The 25,213-nt window shown below is 43.4% G+C and overlaps 1 protein-coding gene across 2 annotated transcripts in view; it reads left to right on the top strand.

Annotated features, from left to right (window-relative positions):
* The window catches only part of mctp1 (multiple C2 and transmembrane domain containing 1), a 408,806-nt gene that overhangs the window by 90,818 nt on the left and 292,775 nt on the right, over positions 1-25,213 (top strand). Inside the window, exons 1-2 of one of the 2 annotated variants that reach the window (XM_033017293.1) lie at positions 8,017-8,244; positions 21,909-22,023. In XM_033017293.1, coding sequence (XP_032873184.1) covers positions 21,963-22,023 — 61 coding nt within the window. In that variant the 5' untranslated portion in view covers positions 8,017-8,244; positions 21,909-21,962. Of the gene's footprint in view, positions 1-8,016; positions 8,245-21,908; positions 22,024-25,213 lie in introns of those variants that run through there. The other variant, XM_033017292.1, reaches the window with a different exon arrangement.

The raw sequence follows: 25,213 nt of genomic DNA, 5'->3' as shown, positions 1-25,213 counted from the left end.
CAAAGGTTTCAAAGGTCTTTTATTGTCACATGTACCAATTAAGGTACAGTGATATGCAAATTATCATCCAGCCATATGAAAAAAAAGCAACTAGACGCACAACTACATAAAAGTTAACATAAAGATCCACCACAGCAGATTCCCCACATTCCTCACTGTGATGGAAGGCAAGAAAGTTCAATCTTCCTCTTTATTCTCCCGCGGTCGGGGGAGTCGAACCATCCGTCGGGGTGATTAAAGCTCCCGCAGCCGGCGGTTGAAGCTCCCGCGTCGGGGTGATCGAAACTCCCGCGTCGGGGCGGTCGAAAATCCCGCGGCTTGGAGTTCCCGAAGTCGGTCTCTGACCAGAGACTGCGGGCTCCATGATGTTAAAGTCCGCAAGCATCCGCGGTTGGAGCTCCGAGGTCGACCCCTGGCAAAGGGATTGCGAGCTCCGTGATGGTAAGTCCCGCTGGCACCCATGTTGGAGCTATTGAAATCAGTCTCCAGCAAAGGCCGCCAACTCCTCGATGTTAGGCCGCAGTGCGGACAGAGATACGATACGGTAAAAAATCGTTTCTCCTTCGAGGTAAGAGATTAGAAAAGGTTTCCCCTAACCCACCCCCCCCCACATAAAACAAGCTAAAGAACACTGTAGTAGGCCCCCCTTGGTCATGACAGACCATGGGTGATGCATCCTAGTTGTTGGCTGCTTACTCCAAACCTCATCTAGAGCAGCGTCGCTTGTGGCTAAAGAGACCAATGTGGGAGTGACAGTCTCTGTGGCAAAGGTCACATTTGCATGTGGTCTCTGGTTTGTTGAAGTTGCTGCGCTCCTTTCTGCGTGCCCGCTTGTCTGGCGCTGTGTTCAACAGTTTCTCTTCCCCCGTTTTGAGATGTTGGTTCAGGGTACATCTCCACCTCGTGTGGTCAGCTGCAAGGCTCTCCCAGGACTCCACATCGATGTCGAGCGCCTTCATATCTCTCTTACAGATATCCTCGTAACATAGCTGGGGGCGGCCGATGGTTCTCCTCCCAGATGTCAACTCTCCATAGAGGATGTTTTTTGGAATACGGCCATCCTCCATGCGGTCGGCATGGCCCAGCCACCTGAGTAGATTGTACATACTGCGCTGCCTCAGTAGATTGTACATACTGGGAAGGCCAGCGCGAGACGGGATCTCGGCGTTGGACTCTCTGTCTTGCCAGGATATGCCCAGGATACGGCGGATGCTTCTCAGGTGGAAGGTGTTGAGTCTTCTCTCCTGCCTGGCTTATGTAGTCCATGTCTCACTGCCGTACAGCAGCGTGCTGTCGACACAGGCGTTGTAGACTGCACCTTTGTCTTCACTGTCAGCTTTGGGTTGGACCACACTCGAGTTGTGAGGCGAGCGAGAGTTATAGTTGCCTTCCTGATCCTCTTATCAATCTCTGTGTTCAAGGAGAGTTTGTCGGTGATGGTGGAGCCGAGGTACGTGAACTGCTGGATGGCATCAAGTTCATAGTCATCGATGGTGATGACAGGCGGCGCCTCTGTATCCTGCCCCAGGACGTTCGTCTTCTTCAGGCTGATGGTCAGCCCGAAGTCCTTGCATGCCTGATAGAAGCAGTCCATCAGTGACTGTAGTTCCTGCTGGGTGTGGGACACAACTGCAGCATCATCGGCAAACAACATGTCTCTGATGAGAGCTTCACGGACCTTTGTCTTTGCTCTGAGGCGGGTGAGGTTGACGAGCCTGCCAACTGATCTAGTACGCAGGTAGATTCTCTCTGTTACAGTGCCGAAGGTATGTTTCAGAAGCAGTGCGAAGAAAATCCCAAAGAGTGTGGGAGCGAGGACGCAGCCTTGTTGGACGCCTCTGTGGATGTCGAAGGGCTCAGTGAAGCTGCCATCGAACTGCACTGTCCCCTTCGTGTTGATGTGGAAGGATTCTATCATGCTCTGCAGTTTTGGTGGGCAGCCGATCTTAGAGATAGCCTTAAATAGGCCATCTCTGCTGACGAGGTCGAACAACTTGGTGAGGTCAATGAAAGCAACATACAGGGGCATCCGCTGTTCACTGCACTTCTCCTGGAGCTGGCGAAGGGAGAAATCCATGTCCACTGTTGACCTTCCAGCTGGGAAACCACACTGTGACTCTGGGTAGACACGTTCTGCCAGCTTCTGCAGGCGGATCAAGATGACCCGAGCAAAGCCCTTGCCGACGATGTTGAGGAGGGAGATGCCTCTGGAGTTGTTGCGGTCGCTTCTCCCACCCTTGTTCATGTAGAGGGGAATGATCTTGGCATCCCTTATGTCCTTCTGTACAGCTCCTTGCCAGCACCGGCAGAGCACTTCATACAAAGGTAGCAGTAAGGTAGACTTGCAATGCTTGATCAGGTCAGGGGGAATCCCGTCGCTGCCTGGGGCCTTACCTGAGGCCAGGCTGTCAATGGCCTTGCTGAGCTCTTCCACCATCGGCTCTGCGTCTAACTCATCCATGGTCGGCAGACACTCGATGGCATCAAGGGCTGAGGGGGACACAGTGTTCTCTCTCGAGTAGAGGTCGGAGTAGTGGTCCACCCATCTCTCCATCTGCTGGCATTCGTATGTGATTACTTCCCCAGTGGAGGATTTGAGGGGGGCTGTCTTGCTCTGGACTGGTCCTAGTGCCGTCTTAATGCCGTCATACATTCCCCTGATGTTCCCTGTTATGGTGGCCGTCTGGATGTCCTCACTAAGCTGTGTCCAGTAGTCATTGGCGCAACGTCTGGCAGTCTGCTGAACCTTGCTCCTGGCAGACCTGAGGATCTGCAGGTTCTTCTCGTTAGCTGACCACTTGTACTCGGCTAGGGCGACGCGCTTGGCTTCGATGATGGGAGTCATCTCGGTCGACTTGTCCTCAAACCAGTCGTGCATCTTTGTGGTCCTCTTCCCAAAGCTAGACAAGGCATGGTGTCCCGCAGAATTTCCCACTTCTCTGTTGCAGAATCTCCAGGGCACGAGGTGCCAAGTTCTCTCTCAAAAGCCTCTGCAAACTGTTGCACGAGGTCTGGACGTGGCATCTTACTGACATCGATGCGGGGGTTCCCCTGCTTCTTGGTACGGTAAAACCTCTTTGGTTACAACCTGATCTTGCAACACACCAAGGAGTGGTCTGTGTCGCATTCCGCACGGTGGTAGGAAAGTGTGTGGAGAACTTTCTTGATGGCGGCACGTCTGACTAGGATCAGATCCAGTTGATGTCAATGCTTTGAGCGTGGGTGTCTCCAGGAAACCTTGTGCTGGGGCTTTGTCTGGAAGTACAAGGTGGCGATGCACAGGTCATGGTAAGTGCACCAAGTGCTCAAGCAGTCGCTGAACGTTCTCATTCATTTTGCCCCACACCAAACTGCCCAAGGCAGGAAGACCATGGTTCTTGGTCTGCGCCCACTCTGGTGTTGAAGTCGCCCAGGAGAACAAGTTCTTCCTTGCTGGGGATGCTGCTGATGATGGATGCGAGGCTCTCATAGAACTCGTCCTTTGTGTCTGATGTGGAGGACAGTGTCGGGGGAAACGCGCTGACAAGAGTGACTGGGCCTGCAGTGGTGTTGAGGCAGAGTCACGAGTCGCTCTGAGCCATTACTGCCTGGTTCCACCATGTTCAGCAGGCTGTTCCTTACTGCGAAGCCTACTCCATGCTCTCTGTGCTTGTCAGAGTCCTTCCCCTGCCAGTAAACCGTATACTCCTTCTTCTTCAGTGTGCCCGAGTCTGCCAGCGTTGTTTCCTGAATGGTGGCTATGTCTACGTTGAGTCTCTTGAGCTCGTCGTTTATGACAGCTGTTTTCCTGCAATCGCTGATGTCCTGTCGGTTTTCGGAGAGGCCGGTCATCATTGTCCGGATATTCCAAGTTCCCAGTTTTAGAGCTGGTCTCTTTTGATGTGTTCTTTTGTTGGTAGGTGCGAAGGTTGCGATCAGTTTGGCACCAGCGCCGTCGGTGGAGCTGCCAGAGCGAGGTTGTGGACAACGGCGAACTGCTTTAGGGGCTCCGACCCCGGATTTTCTTGAGGTTTACTCCTGGAGCCTTTTCCATGACTGGATATGGCCACAAGGTGGTGGAGGTTTTAAATCAGAGTCTTCCCTCTCCTAGATGGACTGCCTTCCCAGGCTGATGAGCCCCATCTGCCCGAACAGCAGATGTAAACAACAGCAGATGTAAAGAACACTAAAAACATACATTTAACACATACTATTAAAACACAAAGAAGGAAAGAACAGACAGACTGTTGGTGAGGCAGCCATTGGTGGCACCACTCGGTGGTTGTTTTGAGAATGAAATGGGTAACAATAATGAAGGGAAGATGCAGGTATACAATTAACTCCTATAGAGCTCCTATCGGGAGCTCGCGGGTCCGGGGGCAGAGAGAGAGACCGCTTCCCGGAGCTCCCGCAACGCGACTTCTCCAGCCCGTGTCGCGGGGTTGGAACGACCCGGACCGGGACCGTACATCACCCGGCGCGGCTTCATGGCCGTGGGACTCACCATCGCACGCTGGGGCTCCGACCTTGTACTTTCAGACCGGGAGTGGGGCCGTAAATCGCCCCGCGCGGCCTAAAATGGCCGTGGGACTTAGCATCACCCGCCTGGGGCTTGGACATCGGGAGAGAAATTGAGAGCAGGGGAGAGAAAAGACTTTGCCTTCCATCACAGTGAGTTCACTGTGATGGATGTTTGTGTGAACTTAATTGTGTGTATGTCTGTAGGACATTGTTTTTGTTTGTATGGCTGTGGAAACAAAATTTCGTTTGAGTCTCACTGGGGCTCAAATGACAATAAATTTGTATTGTATTGTATATTGTATTGTATTGTATAGAAGGAGCAAATTCACACAGTCAAGTTCAAGTGAGTTTATTGTCATGTGTCCCTGATAGGACAATGAAATTCTTGCTTTGCTTCAGCACACAGAACATAGTAGGCATTTACTACAAAACAGATCAATGTGTCCATATACCATAATATAAATATATACACACATGAATAAATAAAATGATAAAGTGCAAATAACAGGTAATTGGTTATTAATAATCAGAGTTTTGTCCGAGCCAGGTTTAATAGCCTGATGGCTGTGGGGAAGTAGCTATTCCTGAACCTGGTTGTTGCAGTCTTCAAGCTCCTGTACCTTCTACCTGAAGGTAGCAGGGAGATGAGTGTGTGGCCAGGATGGTGTGGGCTTTGATGATACTGCCAGCCTTTTTGAGGCAGCGACTGCAATAGATCCCCTCGATGGTAGGAAGGTCAGAGCCGATGATGGACTGGGCAGTGTTTACTACTTTTTTTGTAGTCTTTTCCTTTCCAGGGCGCTCAAGTTGCCGAACCAAGCCACGATGCAACCGGTCACCATGCTCTCTACTGTGCACCTGTAGAAGTTAGAGAGAGTCTTCCTTGACAAACCGACTCTCCGAAGTCACAGCTAAAATGTGCATATGTCACACATACACCACTGGAGGTCAGGGTTGAATCCAATTTACTGGAGCTGTGCAGCAGCAGCCTTATTAGTTGTGCCACTAAGCCACCCAAAGGTAAAAAATGAACCGACAGGAGGAAGAGGAAAAAATAGGGATTGGAGACCAAACAGCCTAAGATCAGTTACAGGTAAAATCCGAGAATTGTTATTCTTAGAATTATTAAGGAGGGCAAAAGAAAGTAAAATCGACAAGTTCAATCAACCTGGATGGATGAACTGTTAGGGATTTTCCAGTCTGTGATTATCAGAATTGATAGGAGAACCAGTAGATTTGTGTTTGGTACCTGCAGCAGTCCTACAATACAGTCCTCAAAAATTAACATATAGGAAGTCAAGTCAAGTCAAGTCAAGTCATGTTTATTTGTCACATACACATACGAGATGTGCAGTGAAATGAAAGTGGCAATGCTCGCGGACTTTTGTGCAAAAAGACAAACAACCAAACAAACCATAAACACAATCATAACACACATCAGATATACTGTTATGATCACTGGAGGTGATATACTGTCAAGTATTAGACAGATAACAGAATCTGGGAATATCTTGGAGACACAAGCAACTGCAGATGCTGGTTTACAATCAAAGAGACAAAGCGGTGGAGTAACTCAGCATTTCAGGCAGCATCTTTGGAGAACATGGATAGGTGATGCTTTGGGTTAGGACCGTTCTTCAGACTAATTATGAAACGTCATTGTCAGGTTGAGAGATTGCCACTCATTATGTGCATAGGAATTGGTACTGGAACCCTAGCTGTTCACAACCTATACCAATGATTTGGATAAAAGAGCCATTTAATATACACATGCTTGCTGATAATGCTAAGTTTGTCAGCAGTATGGGTTGTAAGGTGGATGCAGAGAGGCTTTGAGGGATTCTAGACAAATGTTCAAGGATAAAGCAGATGTAATGAAACATGGAAAAATGTCAGGCTATCCACTTTGGGGAAAATGTTGCGTATGAGATGCTGGTGTTTCAGAGATACCTGAGTACCTTGTACTTGAATCCCTCAATGTTAAAGTGTTGATATAGCAAGCAACTTGAAAGGCCAGTGCTATGTGGCCTTGTCGTAAGCTTAAAAGTAAAGACAAGTCATTACAATTCCATAGGGCCCTAGCTAGAGGCCTGGGGACCTGGAGAACACAGGATAGACACAATATTCACTGGAATGTAGGAGGGGATCTTATAGAAACATATAAAATTCTTAAGGGATTGGACAGGCTGGATGCAGGAAAAATGTTCCCCATGTTGGGGGAGTCCAGGACCAGGGGTCACAGTGTAAGAATAAGGAGTAGGCCATTTAAGACTGAAATGAAGAAAAACTTTTTTCACCCAGAGAGATGTTAATCCGTGGAATTCTCTAGCACAGAAGGCAGTGGAGGCCAATGCACTGGATGTTATCAAGAGCGAGTGAGCAGATGGGACTACCATAGATGGGGCATCTTGGTCGGCAATGGCAAGTTGGGACTAAAGCACTTTTTCCATACCCCATGTCTCTAATAACAACGATTGATTGATCCTAAGCCGGTTCCTCCTTCAAATTGCATTTTTGGGGTATGAAGCTTGTTAAACAATGCAAGTTAGGTTGACAAGGGTGAAAGCAGAAACAGGGTACCAATTTTGGATGATCAGCCATGATCATACTGAATGGCAGTGATGGCTCGAAGGGCCGAATGACCTACTATTGCACCTATTTTCTACGTTTCTATGACAACGTTTTTCCAGAATAGTTATATCTTGCTGTTTTCCTGCCTTTTAGTTATTTTACTGATATTTGCATCATTGTCTACTATTTGATCATTTAGTCAAAGCATGCAGATATTTGGGGAAAAGGAATTAGCCCACATGGGAGCGTAGACACTTCGTAGTAATGGTGAATAGAACATTATTAAAATTAAGAGGCTACAATTTATAACTGGCAGTAAATTAATCTGGCATCATCTTGCCATGCTATGTTATTTAGACCATAGTATAGCACAGAAACAGGCCATTCGGCTCACAATGTCCGTGCCATTCATGATGCATAGTTAAATTAATTTTATCTGCCTTCGCTTGATCCATTCCCTGCATATCCACGTGTTTAAGACCCTTAAAAATGCCACTATCTTATCCACCTCCACCACCACCCCCGGCAGCGACGTTTATTTGCCCATAAACTATCACTCGATGGCGGTTTTTAACATTTCCTTCCGTTCATTGTCGTTTCTCTGAGTTACAAGTAAATATCATGCAGTTCGTGCAGAATGAAACGTTGATACTGCTTCTTACCATTTGGTGTGCTCCTGGACCATTTTTTTTGGTAACTGAACGCGATTATCAGATTGTACATTTTCAGTAAAAGAGGAAGATTCGCACTGCTGGGTGTAGAGGGAACCGGGGTGAGTAACACACCATAAGATTAATGTGACTCACTGGATCACCATACTCTATTTCCTCGTTTAGAGGTAGTTCTGTAAATTGTTTGCGGGCTTAATACGGAGTCATGTTCTGGACTCTTTCGCTGTTCCTTCACGAAGATGATCACACCAGCGATTATTTCGCTGCATTCCTGTTGCCCACTTTGAACTGAGAAATGTTTCTGCAAAAGATGCGTCGATACAGCGAGAGATCGCGGGATCCTCCTGGACTCTGGTGCGGGATTCCGTGTCGATGAAGGGGCTAACCATAGACTCCAGGGAATCGGTGGGCATTTCCACCGGCTGTACTAGGTATTAGGTACTAGCTGTACTCTAAATACTGCAGGCGAAGGCCAGGAGCGGGGCTTGACTCTCGGGTGCAGGTGAGAAGTAAAATCTCCGTCGTTTAACAATGCAGTCTAGTGGAAGAATGTGCTTCCTTCCCCCTTTCAGTACAACACTGCCGCTTTGACTAGGTTAAACGCAGTTTGTACAATTGGTAGTTTAAGCTTGTTTTAAACATGTAACATAATTGAAGCAGGTAACAACATTTTGCTGCCGATTAAATTTCACTTATTTTTTAATACTAAATGACTTGGAAATGCTTACATTAATTTTATGAAACTAAATTATCTTATTGCGTTATTGATTCCGGGTGGAATCGATGATCTTTCAACCATTGAGTAATTGGCTTTTTCTGATTTACACAAAAATCGATTCCCTTTCCCAGCGAGAATATGTCCAGGTAAATGGACCGTTTTTTATAAACTAAAGCCCGCTTTTATTGACGATGTCATGAGAGCAGTTAAAAGTATTGTCTACTTTTGGCGTTCAGTGACCCAAATCTGGCAGAATAGATTCCAGAGAGTTTATTGTCATGTGTCCCAGATAGGACAATGAAATTCTTGCTTTGCTTCAGCACAACAGAATATTTTAAACATAAATAAATACAGAACATATCAGTGCGTCCACATACCATTGAATATATATAGACACATATAAACAGCATATAAAGTGCAATAGGCTATTAAAGTTCAGATTTTTGTTTGGGTTGAGTTTAATAGTCTGATGGCCTGTGGGGAAGAAACTGTTCCTGAACCTGGATGTTGCAGATTTCAGGCTCCTGTACCTTCTACCTGAAGGCAGCGGAGAGATGAGTGTGTGGCCAGGATGGTGTGGGTCCTTGATGATGCTGAATAATGATGTTAGACGCAAAAAGCTGGAGTAACTCAGTGGGCTAGGTAGCATCTCTGGAGAAAAGGAATAGGTGACGTTTCGGGTCGAGACCCTTCTTCAGACTCTAGAGATGCAGCCTGACCCGCTGAGTTACTCCAGCATTTTGTGTATCTCTTGGGTGTAAACCAGCATCGGCAGTTCCTTCTTACACAGAATAATGATGCTGTCTGATCCCTGTCTACCCATTGAGCACACTAAAAATAACAGTGTGGGAACACCTGGAATATTAAGATATAACTGAGATTTTGCAGCTCAACTTATTTTTAAACCCAACACTTTATCTTGTAAGGCAGCATGCACTTTTCAATAGACATAAACAATAGACAATAGGTGCAGGAGTAGGCCATTAGGCCCTTCGAGCCAGCACCACCATTCAATGTGATCATGGCTGATCATCCACAATCAGTATCCCGTTCCTGCCTTCTCCCCATATCCCCTGACTCCGCTATCTTTAAGAAACCTATCAAGCTCTCTCTTGAAAGTATCCAGAGAACCGGCCTCCACCGCCCTCCTGAGGCAGAGAATTCCACAGACTCACAACTCTGTGTGAAATAGTGTTTCCTCATCTCCGTTCTAAATGCCTTACCCCTTATTCTTAAACTGTTTTCAGTTTGATATACTCTTTAAGATAACTTTAGTTTTTGCAACGGTTTGTTTTGTAAAGAAGAAGGTTCGTATTCACTGTACCTCGGTGCACGTGACATTAAACAAAACTGATATTTGAAATAGATTTGGCAATGAACCTACATTAAGTGAAAAGAATGAAAATATTTTTGACTTTAATCTGAAAGTAACTGGAGCACAGTGTCGGAAATTATGCTTCTATTGTGGACAACTTTGATTATATAAGAGTCCATCAATTCAATTAGTCTGGAAGGGCATGCTGACCCGAAATATCACTTATCCATGTTCTCCAGAAATTCTGACATGCTGAGTTGTTCCAGCACTGTCTTTTTTTTGTAAACCAGCTTCTGTAGCTCTTTGTGTCTCCACAGTACTGTTCTATGTTCTATACATAAATTAAACACAATATTTCTACTTATGGGGAAAAATCTAATGGACCGTATATTATAAGTCATCAAACAATCTAATAGGTAACTCAGAAGAAATTTCACCCAAAGAGTGGTGAGAATGGAAGATGGAAAGAGGCTCAGGTGGAATATTCACATTGGCATGACCTGCTTAAGCCATTAGATTAGATTAGATTCGTTTATTGTCATTCAGACCTTTCGGTCTGAACGAAATTTCGTTTCCCTGCAGTCATACATATAATTTAAAAAATGACAAAAACACACAATCAACACAAATTTAACATCCACCACAGTGAGTTCACCAAACATCTCCTCACTGTGGTGGAAGGCAAAATCTTAAAGTCTCTGTCTCTTCCCTCTTTGTTCTCCCTCTGCGCCGAGGCGACGGTTCAAACTCCGCGGGTGGTCGCTGCCTCCGCCACAACTCCGAGGCCGAGTCGGGCCATGTTGCCTGCTTCTCAGCCAAATACTCTGTGTAATCCTGTATGTATGCTTCCGGGGAAATATCCAGTGTTGCCATCAGTCAGGCAATCACACATCGTATTTATACCACTTATTTCTTGGTCCACAGCCATCTCTTTATGTTACATGGAATGAATTCAATTGGCTAAGGATTGGGTTATTTGAAGGTGGGGACATCAGAAAGATCCAATAACTGCTCTGATTTAACATCATGATACCCAGGAGAAATATTTTATCATTCAGGAATAATTTTAGGATACAATTACTCAGGTAAAACTTGATTACTTATGCTGGAAATTAATTGTAATAATGTAAGGAATTTATTTTGAATGCTTGTACCTGTTAATTAGCTTATTGAAACATTTTAAATATTTGATAGTTTATTGGAGAAATGTATTGGCACGTTAAATTCAAAACACAAAAATATTGCACGCTGTAGAATGGAAACTTTGTGCGTTACATTTGGACGGTTGAGCAGCCGTCATACTTCCTGCAGTGTCTTCCTGTATAGTGCGGGAACCTAGTTTAACCTTCAAGTTAGTTTGAAGAGGTTAAAATTCTAAATTGGGGCAAGGCCAATTTTGATGGTATTAGACAAGAAATTACTAAAGTTTAGTTTTGTTTAGAGATACAGTGCGGAAACAGGCTCTTCGGCCCACCAAGTCTGCACCGACTATTGATCCCCGCACATTAACACCATCCTACGCACACTAGAGTCAATTTTAGATTTATACCAAGCCAATTAATCTACAAACCTGCACGTTTTTGGGAGTGTGGGAGGAAACCGAAGATCCTGGAGAAAACCCACGTGGTCACGGGGAGAATGTACAAACTCCGTACAAACAGCACCAATAGTCAGGATCGAACCCGGGTCTCTGGAGCTGTAAGTGCTGTAAGGCAGCAACTCTACTGCTGTGCCACCAAGTTGATTGGAGTAGGTTGATTACAAGGAAAGGAATGTCTTGGATATTTTTTTTCAAAGGTGATGATCACCTTGCCTGTTCCGGATAAGGTGAAGGGCAAGGCGGGCAGGAGAAAGGAAGCTGGGATGGTGACAGAAATTAAGGCTCTGGTCAGGAAAAAGGAGGCATGGGCCAGGTATAGGCAGCTGGGGTCAAGTGTATCCTTGGAGGAGTTTTTGGAACTGAGGAGCATAATTAAGAAGGAAATCAGGAGGGCAAAATGGGGCAGGAGATAGCTTTGGTAGGTAATATTAAGGGAAGTCCTAAGAGAATTTGTGAGTACATTAAGAGAAAGAGGATTAACTGAAGAGAGAATATGGCTCATCAGAAACCAATGTGGTCATCTTTTGTGAAGCTGCAGGCGATGGGCAAGATCCCAAATGAATATTTCACATTTTATTTTACCATGCAAAAGGATATGCAGACTGCAGAACTTGGGTTAGTTAATGGAGATGTCTTGAGGTCAGTCAGTATTGCAGGCAGGGAGGTGCTGGACGTGCTGAGGTGTGTAAAGGTAGATAAATCTCCTGGGCCTGATCAGGTATATCCGAGGGCAGGGAGCGTGGCTAGAGAGGAAATTGCAGGGGCCCTGGCTGAGATATATGGATCATTATTAGATACGATGAGGTGTGGAAGACTGGAGGGTGGCTAATGTTATGACTATTTAAGAAGGACCGCAAGGAAAAGCCTAGGAAAAGGAGACCTGTGCTACAGTGTTCTGTAATCTGTCGACCTATCTGTGGTAGGCAAGTTACCTGCTGCTGGGTCTTATGATATATGCATTTAGATAGACATTTAGTGGGTTTTTTAAGAATGAACCAAAAATGTTGATGCATGCAAAGCTGTAGAGATGATCTATTTGGACTTCAGCAAGGCATTTGATAAGGTTCTGTATGGTTGGCTGCTCTGGAAGGTTAGACCACATGGGATTCATGGAGAGCTAATTGACTGGATGGGGAAATGGCTTCATAGAAGGATGCAAAGGGTGAAGGTGGAAGGTTGTTATTCAGACTGGAAGCCTGTGACCAGTGGGGTGCCTGAGGGATTGGTGCTGAGTCCATTGCTGTTTGTTGTTTATGATCAACGATTTGGATAAGAATGCACAAGGCATGATTAGCTAGTTTGCAGATCACTCCAAAGCACGTGGTTTTGCAGACAGCAAAGATGGTTATAAAATATTACATGATCTATTACTAATCATGATCAGTTGGACATGGGAATGATAGATTGATTGGGACAGGTTGGGCAGGCTAGGACTTTATTCATTGCAATGCGGGATGATGGGTGGAGATCTTATTCAAGTGTATGATTAGGTGGGGAATAGATAGCGTGAATGTACAGTCTTTACCCAGAGTTGGGAAATCAAGAACCTGATGACATAGGATTAAGATGAGAGGGGAAAGAGCTGCATCATGAATTTCTGACTCTTACATTCAATGCCTGTAGCAATGAAGGCAAGCATACCATACTCTTTTTTACTCCTAGTTACTTGTTACATCACCTTTAGTGAGCTATGAACTTGGACTCCAAGATCCCTCTTCACTTCAATGCTGTTCAGGGTCTTACTGTTAACTGCATACTCTCTCCTGACATCCTTGCATTCAACCTCCCAAAATGAAATTCCTCACACCTGCTCGGATTAAACTCCATCTGCTATTTCCCCACCCATTTCTGTAGCCTGTCTATATCCCACTGTATATACTGACAGCATTCCTCACTGTCTACAACTCCTCGAATTTTGTTGTCATTAGCAAACGTACTCAGCAACCTATGACCTCAATTTACATTGAGGTCATTTATATTTATATCACAAACAGCAGCGTTCCCAACATAAATCCCTACGGAACTCAACTGGTCACAGACCGCTGGCCAGAATATCTCTCTTCCATCACAACCCGCTATCTTCTATGAATAAGCCAGTTCTGAATCCATACGACCAAGTCATCATGAATCCCATCTTAATCTTCTGGATCAACCTAGCAAGGAGACCCTTATAAAAAACCTTACTCCTTATCGAGTCACAAGATTAGAAATTGTTCAGCCAGAGCTGAACACACTTCTCAACATCTGCATACAATTGCGTCTTGTGCTTCTTGTGCATGTTGGTGGAAAGATTGGTGGAAACAGGGCCGCGGTGTGAAAGCTCTTTCCTTGACCCCAAAAGCCTTACTGAAATCCATGTATACAACATCCGCTGCCCTACCTTCATAAATCCCCTGTGTCACCTCCTTTAACAAAACCCAATCAAATTAATGAGACGTGACATGCCACAAACAAAGCCATGCTTGGTAGCCCAAACTTTTCCAAATCGGAGCAGCTCTTATCTCAAAGAATTCCCTCCAAATCTCTCTACCACTGATGTGAGCCTCACCGGCCCTATAGTTCCCTGGATATTCCCTACTTCCTTCCATAAATAAATTGGCCACTCTCCAGTCCTCCGGGACCTCGCCTGTGGCTTGAGAAGAAGCAATGATCCCCCCCTAATCTCCTCTATTGCCTCCCTCAATAACGGGATAGATCCCATCAGACTTAAAGCCTCCGGACCACCTCCTTCTTCATCTCCCAGAACCAGACACAACAATTTAGCTCTTCTCACTTCAATTTATTTTAGTTTACAGTTGTGCATCACATCCTCCAATTCAACCAATAATTCATCAAATTCCAAGGTTTGCCTGTTATGCTCTTCTACCCTGTGAAGTAACTTGTTATGTCCCTGTGCTTTATCAAATTGGCAGCTTTGACTCAGCAGTAAAGTTTTCACAAATGAATCATAAGATTATGGGTCCATCCCAGAGGGTTGACCACCACCCTAGAGACATGAGTAAATAATCCAAATTGACACTTCACATAAAACCGAGTGGGTGGTGTACTGTCAGATCCATTTATTTTTTGATATTACATCATATCCCTAGTAGTTCTCTCAAGTCAAAGCAGAAGATTTAAAAAAACACATTTAGAAGGAAAGCAGAGGAACTCTTCTGCAAACGACATTGTGAAAATCAGATTATTTCCTAAATGTCAGTCCCTTTTACTATGGTACATAGGATTCCGCCCACAAGTTACTTCGCATTAATAATGAGGAAGATATTGTTCAAAAATGGTAAATGTTAAATATCTTCCGTTTTCACAATAGAAAATTAACTGGTTTGATTAACTGGTGGCAAGAGCAGGAACGTAGACTATTTTAATATATTTTTTAAAGCTTTATTTCAGACACAGGTCCATATAACACATCATACAATATAAGGAGATACAAAAATACATTAAAAATTGCATATTAGCCTAAAAGATATATACAAGCTACTGCACCAATGCCGTCTTAGCCTAGAAGTGAATCTATAGCAGCTTTTCAGAGGGCTGACTAGGGCTTCAATTATGCGGTTCTCTGACTTGTCCAGGCGACACATAAAATTAAACATCAGCTGTCTTAAGAGTGCCTCACAGGTTGGCACTCTAGTGGACACAAACAATTGACTGGCACTATGCCACCTAGGGACACGAAGCAGCAACCTCATTGCATCATTGTATGCTACATTGAGCCTCTGCATACTCTTTTTCTTATAGTTAGACCACAATTGAGCAGTATATAGCGGTGTGATGTAGGTTCTGAACAGGGAACACTTCACAGAGTCAGAGCACATAGAAAACTTCCTTATAAGCATGTTAGCTTGAAGATAAATTTTATCTGAATGGTGGCCGATTAGGAAAAGGGAAGGATGCAACGAGACCTGGGTCTCATGGTACACCAGTCATTGAAAGTAGGCATGCAGGTGCAGCAGGCAGTGAAGAAAGCAAATGGTATGTTAGCATTCATAGCAAAAGGATTTGAGTATAGGAGCAGGGAGGTCTACTGCAGTTGTACAGGGCCTTGGTGAGACGACACCTGGAGTATTGTGTACAGTTTTGGTCTCCTAATCTGAGGAAAGACATTCTTGCCATAGAGGGAGTACAGAGAAGGTTCACCAGACTGATTCCTGGGATGGCAGGACTTTCATGTGAAGAAAGACTGGATAGACTTGGCTTGTACTCGCTAGAATTTAGAAGATTGAGGGGGGATTTTATAGAAACTTACAAAATTCTTAAGGGGTTGGACAGGCTAGATAGAAACATAGAAACACAGAAAATAGGTGCAGGAGTAGGCCATTCGGCCCTTCGAGCCTGCACTGCCATTCAATATGATCATGGTTGATCATCCAACTCAGTATCCTGTACCTGCCTTCTCTCCATACCCCCTGATCCCTTTAGCCACAAGGGCCACATCTAACTCCCTCTTAAATATAGCCAATGAACTGGCCTCAACTACCTTCTGTGGCAGAGAATTCCGGAGATTCACCACTCTCTGTGTGAAAAATGTTTTCCTCATCTCGGTCCTAAAAGATTTCCCCCTTATCCTTAAACTGTGACCCCTTGTTCTGGACTTCCCCAACATCGGAAACAATCTTCCTGCATCTAGCCTGTCCAACCCCTTAAGAATTTTGTAAGTTTCTATAAGATCCCCCCTCAATCTTCTAAATTCTAGCGAGTACAAACCAAGTCTATCCAGTCTTTCTTCATATGAAAGTCCTGACATCCCAGGAATCAGTCTGGTGAACCACTTCCCGGCTAACCTGGATTTCACTCAGTTCCTCCATCTCATTTGACCCCCGGTCCCCTGCTATTTCCGGCAGATTATTTATGTCTTCCTTAGTGAAGACAGAACCAAAGTAGTTATTCAATTGGTCTGCCATGTCCTTGTTCCCCATGATCAATTCACCTGTTTCTGACTGCAAGGGACCTACATTTGTTTTAACTAATCTTTTTCTCTTCACATATCTATAAAAGCTTTTGCAGTCAGTTTTTATGTTCCCTGCCAGTTTTCTTTCATAATCTATTTTCCCTTTCCTAATTAAGCCCTTTGTCCTCCTCTGCTGCCTCTGAATTTCTCCCAGTCCTCTGGTAGGCTGCTTTTTCTGGCTAATTTGTACGTTTCATCTTTTGTTTTGATACTATCCCTGATTTCCCTTCTTATCCACGGATGCACTACCTTCCCCGATTTATTTTTTTGCCAAACTGGGATGAACAATTGTTGTAGTTCATCCATGCAGTCTTTAAATGCCTTCCATTGCATATCCACCGTCTACCCATTAAGAATCAATCGCCAGTCTATCTTGGCCAATTCACGTCTCATACCCTCAAAGTGACCTTTTTTTAAGTTCAGGACCCTTGTTTCTGAATTAACAATGTCACTCTCCATCCTAATGAAGAACTCAACCATATTATGGTCACTCTTGCCCAAGGGGCCACGCACAACAAGACTGCTAACTAACCCTTCCTCATTACTCAATACCCAATCTAGAATAGCCTGCTCTCTCGTTGGTTCCTCTACATGTTGGTTTAGAAAACTATCCCGCACACATTCCAAGAAATCCTCTTCCTCAGCACCCTTGCCAATTTGATTCACCCAATCTATATGTAGTTTGAAGTCACCCATTATAACTGTTTTACCTTTGTTGCACGCATTTCCAATTTCCTGTTTGATGCCATCCCCAACTCCACTACTAATGTTAGGTGGCCTGTACACAACTCCCACTAGCGTTTTTTGCCCCCTAGTGTTTCGCAGCTCTACCCATATCGATTCCACATCCTCCAAGCTAATGTCCTTCCTTTATATTGTGTTAATCTGCTCTCTAACCAGCAACGCTACCCCACCTCCTTTCCCTTTCTGTCTATCCCTCCTGAATATTGAATATCCATGGATGTTCAGCTCCCAGCCTTGGTCACCCTGGAGCCATGTCTCCGTGATCCCAACTATATCATAGTCATTAATAGCTATCTGCACATTCAACTCATCCACCTTATTACGAATGCTCCTTGCATTGAGACACAAAGCCTTCAGGCTTGTTTTTACAACACTCTTTTGATTTTTGCCCTGGTTTTGTCTGCCTGCCAATTTTACTTTTCACCTTGCTACCTATTGCTTCTACCCTCATTTTACACCCCTCTGTGTCTCCGCTCACACATTTAAGAAACCCTTTCCCTTTAACTCCATCCTCAACTATCCCATTTGACACCCCACCCCCCGGGTGCAGGAAGATTGTTCCCAATGTTGGGGAAGTCCAGAACAAGGGGTCACAGTTTAAGGATAAGGGAGAAGTCTTTTAGGACCGAAATGAGAAAAACATTTTTCACACAGTGAGTGGTGAATCTGTGGAATTCTCTGCCACAGAAGGTAGTTGAGGCCAGTTCATTGGCGATATTTAAATTGTGGCTAAAGGGATCAGGGGGTATGGAGAAACATAGAAACATAGAAAATAGGTGCAGGAGTAGGCCATTCGGCCCTTCGAGCCTGCACCGCCATTCAATATGATCATGGCTGATCATCCAAGGCAGAAGGCAGGAACAGGATACTGAGTTGGATGATCAGCCATGATCATATTGAATGGTGGTGCAGGCTCGAAGGGCCGAATGGCCTACTCCTGCACCTATTTTCTATGTTTCTATGTTTCTATGATGTTAACTGTTAGCGCAATATTGTACAGCAGATATAAGCAATCTATGTGCAGCAAATTTGTTTGATATGTTTATAACACAGAAATGTATTTACTATGTTATTTATTTAATTAACTGACAAATTAGAGTTCAAGATGAACTTGAATACATTTTTCTAAAATTTCAAGTGCAGCTTGAGTTTCAGAAAACATTTCTCAGGGTCTGATAAATATATGGAGTAAATTTCCCTGGCCAGCAAAACACAAATGTTGATCAATCCCTTTAAAATGACCTGGATAAGTATCTGGTTAAGAATGGGATCAGAAGTGACGATAAATGTATGAGAATAACTAAATTTTTCATGTAACATTATTGTTAGGACTGTGAAGATAAAACTATGTCTGTGGAATAAAAATCATTGATTTAAACTAGTATTTCAAGACTTTGGGTTGATTATTTTTTAGGTGGTAAGCAACCTCAGATGTTTATTCAGTTTGAAAAGAATCACATAGTTAGTTACGCCAGTGAATGTATAAATCTGAATGAAACAGCACTGTGTGAATTACCTCGATTTGCAGCCGGAGATAAAAATTAAATAGATGTTAGGTACTTTTCCGTAGACAGTGAGATAACATCAACTTCATTATTGGATTGTAATCACTTTCAATTTTATTAGAAATTAGCCACAAAAATTAACACTAAATTGACAAGATTAAACTCAAAGCTCTTATAATAAGTATCTTTACAATTACAGTATAACAGTAAAATCAGATGCATGTATAGTTCCTAATCAAGTGTACTGAAAGACAGTCTGATACTTTTCCAGTGCAAAATGCAAAGTACTGGAGGAACTCAACAGGTCAAGCAGTTTGGGGCTAGCGGAATCAAGGGATATGAGGAGAAGGCAGGCACGGTTTACTGATTGTGGATGATCAGCCATGATCACAATGAATGGTGGTGCTGGCTCAAAGGGCCGAATGGCCTCCACCTGCACCTATTTTCTATGTTTCGATGTATCTGTGTAGTGAATGGACAAGTGATGTTTCAGATCAGGAGCATCCTTCAGTGTAAATCCACTCCACACTATGACATTCCAAACATCCTGAAGTTCCCAAATGACACAGAAATACAAGACATAGATCTCAGTTAGCGCACTATTTAATGTCCTTACGATCCAGGCTTAAATTACTTTGCATTTCATTCCAACTCTGAAACTAATTCCTCTTGTTATTTAGTTCCCAATGGCACTCATTCAACCAGCAAATTTGTTCCTTTCTCATCACTGTGTTTAAATCTCAAACCATCTAAATCTTTCTCCAAAGATGAAATATCTTAAATAATCCATTGGATTTCACTCTATAAAGATCACAACCAGGGACAAAGGTGAACCACAAGCGAGGCCAAAATACAATTAACCATGGTCTTGTTGAGTAGCAGAACAGGTTTGAGGAGCCATGTGGCCTTTTGTTCTTACCGAGACTCATTCCATCTGCCCATGAACCTTCTCTCCATCTGGTTTCACCTATCACTTTGAAACCTACCCATTCCTCATACGGCTGTAATACTAGCAATGTTTCCTCTTCCCTCTTAGTTCTAATCCAGGGCTTCAAGCACAAATACCAACTTGCATCTTTTGCATCCACAGATGCTGCTTGACCTAACGAGTTGTTCCGGCATTTTATTTGTTTTGTTCTAGATTCCAGCATCTGCAGTCTCTTTTGCTTTCTATTTCATATACTCCTGAGGTGCCATCAGCAGACATGATGCACATACACAGTTTAAATGCCTATGTAATACAGAAATGTACTATGAGCATGTTGGCTGTTTCTGGTCAGTATTGGCACTTTATTTTGCAACGATTGCAAGACCTTGGAACAACTTTCAACCATCCCATTAACTATTAACCTTAAATCTTCACTGAAACCTTATTTACTCCTGTATTTCCTGTATTTGTTCCTGTATTTTGCCATTTGCACTGTATTCTTCGATTCCCATAACCCGGTGAAGTGAAAGGGAGAAAAAGAAACCATTGCATTGAGGTAAATCTAACAAAATATTAGTTGAACCCGAACTGTTAAATCTCAAACATCCGATTGGATAATTTTAATTAGTTTTTTAGTTTAGTAATACAGAGTTGAAACAGGCCCTTTAGCCCACCGAGTCCGCACCGACCATCATCCCCGTTATCCTACGCACACTGAGGACAATTTACATTTATACCAAGCCGATTAACCCACAAACCCTTAATTACCGTCCGAACGGTCCGATACCCGTTTAAATCTTTCAAAAGCTACAAGTTGATAAATAACATTGAATAAAACTGAAGCAATTAAAGGTAAACAGTAGAAATAAGTTTGGCAACACACATAAACTTTTCACAAACTAACAAAAACATACATAAAGCATACAAAAACATACATAAATAAACTTTTGATAAACTAACAAAAATAAACATAAGCATACTTAATCTTTTTTAAATTCATATAACATCATGGGTGAAAATTACTAAATAACGTGGGTGAATGAGGGGCTATACCTGCACACCAGCTCGACCGCTCGATCCCTTAATGACCCTCCGATACCCGTTTAAATCCTTCCCATCCACCAATACATCCAAAGTTCACAAAAGGTCTGAAGAAGGGTCGAGACCTGAAACGTCGCCTATTCCTTCTCTACATAGATGCTGCCTCACCCGCTGTGTCCCTCCAGCATTTTGTGTCTGCCTCCAAAGTTCAAATGGTAATTATACCCGCATCAGACAGTTTTAAGAAATTCTCCTGTGAATTATATTCAAAAGAACGCGTCAGTAATACTTGAAGGTCAATTATATTTACTGAGGAATGCATATCGATGTATTGGTTGGTGACACATTGAAATAACAGTGTTAATACGATGTTAACAGTAGCAGTTAACAAGCCATCGACAGTGGCAGTTAACACGTTGTTTTTGTCTCGGAGGAATGAACTGATAAACGACTCCAATCATTCTGCAGTACTCACCTTAGAGCTTTTTAAAAATGTTAAATTCCAAGGTGGTTTTGCTTTTGCTGCAATTGTATATTTTGTGTAATGTATGAGGAATGGATGAACGTTTATCATTGCCAAAGGATGACATTTAATTATTTTCTGAGTCTGAGCCAGCTGACCATGCATGCCGCCGCAACTCCGCAGCGGTTGGTCGGATGGGAACTGATTGCAAAATACATGTTTCGCAAAACATGGGGGGGATTGTTCCCCCACCTCTCAAAACATGGAGGGGACGTGTGTCCCCCCCCCCCCCCCCCCCGGGATCTCCACACATGAAGGAGTGTGACAATTAGAAACATAGAAACATAGAAAATAGGTGCCATTCGGCCCTTCGAGCTTCGAGCCATTCAATATGATCATGGCTGATCATCCAACTCAGTATCCCATACCTGCCTTCTCTCCATACCCCCTGATCCCACAAGGGCCACATCTAACTCCCTCTTAAATATAACCAATGAACTGGCCTCAACTACCTTCTGTGGCAGAGAATTCCAGAGATTCACCACTCTCTGTGTGAAAAATGTTTTTCTCATCTCGGTCCTAAAAGATTTCCCCCTTATCCTCAAACTGTGACCCCTTGTTCTGGACTTCCCCAACATCGGGAACAATCTTCCTGCATCGAGCCTGTCCAACCCCTTAAGAATTTTGTAAGTAATTGTAAGTAAGTATGTAATTACCTTCCAGCAACCTTCCAACAGCCAGCTATAGTCCAACACTCTGGAACACAGCTTCCAATGTAGACAATAATACATGCTGGAGGGACACGGTTGAAGGAAAATAGAGGGAATAAACAAGCTATCCAAGTGGCAGCTTTTCATTATTTTAGATGTGATTAATTATTTATTTCATTTACTTTCTGCAGGGGAGCCAAGTACTTGGATCAAGTGACGTCGATCACCTGTCAGCGAGCGCAGGAATGTACCAGCTGAACATTCTGCTGAAGAGTGGCCATAAGCTCGCAGTTCGAGATCGGGGAGGTGAGAAATAGAACCACCGTTTCTTCTTCCTGCTCTTATTGTGTTTTAGATCATAAGAGATAGGAGCAGAATTAGGCCATTCGGCTCTTCAATTCTACCCCATCATTCAATCATGGTTGATCGATCTCTCCCTCCTAACCCCATTCTCCTGCCTTCTCCCCATAACCCTTGACACCCGTACAAATCACTGTGTCCTTATTTTCTTAAAACTATATTTTGTTCTACTGGATTAAATTGACTGTGGAATGCAATCCTTTACAGAAAATTAGATTGAAATTATTTTGGTTTGAGAAACAGGAGATTTTTTATATTCCTCTTAGAATGTACATCTTATGTTACTGCAATTTATCGAACTCTACCCACCATAGTTTAAGTTTATAGTTATCTCACTTTTGAAAAACCATTGTACACCATAAATATTGAGCATAATTAAATCAGTATAATACATCAGTGGTTATTATTAAGATAAATTTATGAACATATACAAAACACTGAAAAAGTACCTCCAAAGAATATTTTAGCATTGGTGCATAATAAATATCTAAAGCTATCAGAGCTAAATTCAATAACATCCTGATACATCTGGACTCATGACTATAAACTCTCTTGGCTTGACTTGACTTGATAATAGATTGGGATAAGCAAATTAATCTACACTCTTTAAAAGTCAACTCACCAATTTTATTCTCTTTATTCATTCCATGATTTCAGTGCTCACAGCACGGATTGCACTATTTATGAGTTGGATGCATTATCAGACAAAAATTATGTGGATGTTGCTGCAGTAAATAGTGCCTGAACAGGTGGCACTATTTATGAAGCAAATAAAATATCCATAAGCAATTAAAAATGGCATAATATGGGAGAGAATAGAAACTTCATTTTCTTATTACTCTGCTGGAGCTCTTGATGGAAGAGAGTAACATTTAAAATTGGAAAAAAATGGTTAGTATTAATGACAGCCAAGGGGTTTTCCAGCCAAACCTTGAAAGGGCAATTGAGGACAGATAACTGCTATTACTCATACCCTATATCTGGGATGTACAGTATTACTTGAGTGGATCCACATCTCTGAGGATATGACTTGGACATCACATGCCGCAGCACTCGTGAGTAAGGCAAGGCAGCGCCTTTACCACCTCAGGCAATTGAGGAAATTCAGAGTGTCTCCGAGGATCCTCCAGTGCTTCTACTCAGCGGCTGTGGAAAGCATCTTGTCTGGAAATATTACAATCTGGTTTGGGGAATTGCTCTGCCCAGGACAAGAAGGCTCTGCAGAGAGTAGTGCGTTCGGCCGAACGCACTATGGGAACTTCACTCGCCCCCCTGCAGGAACTATACATCAGGAGGTGCAACTCCAGAGCTAATAAAATCATGGGAGACCCCTTCCACCCCTGCAACGGACTGTTCCAGCTGCTACGGTCAGGCAAACGCCTCTGCTGCCATGCTGTGAGAACGGAGAGGTTGAGAAGAAGCTTCTTCCCAGAGGCCATTAGGACTGTAAACCCCTATCTCACCAGGGACTAAATTTACTGTACCACTCTAATGCTTTTTTTAAAAATTGCTGTTTTTTCCCTTTTTCCTTCCGCCCACAATATTTAATATGAAAAAGAATATGTGATTCTGTTCCATTCTGTTTGTAGTTTGTTTGGTTTGTTTGTTTGTTTGTCTTTTTGCACAAAGTCCGCGAGCATTGCCACTTTTCATTTCACTGCACATCTCGTATGTGTATGTGACGAATAGACTTGACTTGATGGTGGAAGCTGGTCCTCCCACTATGTTTAGAAAGTGCATGAGCACTCGAATTGCCATGGCAGAGAAGACTATGGACCAATTGCTGGTAAATTGATTTTGCATGGATAGGTATTTGATGGTCAGCATGCTTTGATTGCTGAATGGCCTGTTTCTATGCTGTACAGCTCATGACTCTTTTGCTTGTGTATCACACCCTTCAGCGTCAGTTCTTCAGTAACTTGAAGCATTGGGAGGCTCTAGATCCTCCAAAAAAAGCTGGAGAAACTCAACGGGTGCAGCAGCATCTATGGAGCGAAGGAAATAGGCAACGTTTCGTCCCGAAACGTTGCCTATTTCCTTCACTCCATAGATGCTGCTGCACCCGCTGAGTTTCTCCAGCATTTTTGTGTACCTGGGATTTTCCAGCATCTGCACAGTTCCTTAAACTCTAGACCCTCCAACATGCTTTGATTCTCAAGCGGAATGCCATGAGAACTCCCATCTCCCCTTCAGTTCAATCCTACCACACCTGTTTTTTCCAGGTCATTCCCCATTAAAATATTCACCAGCTATAAGCCAGCTGACATCAGAAGGGATCAGATATTTCCAATCTTGCACCAATAATCACTAGCTTGCAATACATTCTAACTTTCACACAACTTTCAGACAGTGCAAGAAGACTGTGACAATGGCACAAGGGAATTTGGTTTCACACTAGCAGAGTGAGCTCAAAGACTGAAATGGTTTGAAATTGATGGGACAGTGTAGAGACAGATTCTGTACAAAGTTGAGACACATACAATAAATGGCCTCACTCACCAGTCCTCGTGCTCTTTATCCAGACAATCCAGGCCACTGTCACCCAAGTGAAATAGTGTTCACTTCAGCTTGCTTTTTAGGCCACAGGTATTTGAGATTGTCTCCATGGCCATTTTCAGTCATCTTCTCAGAGGGACAATTAGAAACCTACTATCGCCTATGCTGCACCTACTGACCAAGTTGTATGCAGCCACAAGACAACAGGCCAAGATATACACAAAAAAAACATTTTACTGCATGAGTGTCTAAGGATATTGTTGACTTTTATGTGCAATATGTGCTTGGGGTCTGGAGATGTAGGGGAGGTACTAAACAAGTACTTGACACCTGTTTTCACCAAGGAGAAGGTCAGGGGAAACAATGGGATCGGTGTGGAGAATATTAATTATGTGAGCAGTTTGAGACTAAGAAGGAGGAGGTCTTGGGGCTCTTGAAGTGCATTAAGGTGGATAAATCTTCAGGATATGATGGGATTATTGTGAGAGGAAAATGAGGAGATTGTGCATGCCTTGATGAAGATCTTTGTGTCTTCTCTAGCCATAGGTGAGGTCCCAGAGGAACAAAGAGTAGCTTTAGACTTTAGATAGCCCGGAAACAGACCCTAATATACTACAACTTTGTATGATGCTACAATATT

The sequence above is a fragment of the Amblyraja radiata genome, chromosome 3 (genome assembly GCF_010909765.2).
Source record: "Amblyraja radiata isolate CabotCenter1 chromosome 3, sAmbRad1.1.pri, whole genome shotgun sequence".
NCBI lineage: Eukaryota > Metazoa > Chordata > Chondrichthyes > Rajiformes > Rajidae > Amblyraja > Amblyraja radiata.
The sequence above is the reverse complement of the archived record's forward strand: the minus strand, read 5'-3'. Positions and strand labels throughout refer to the sequence as shown.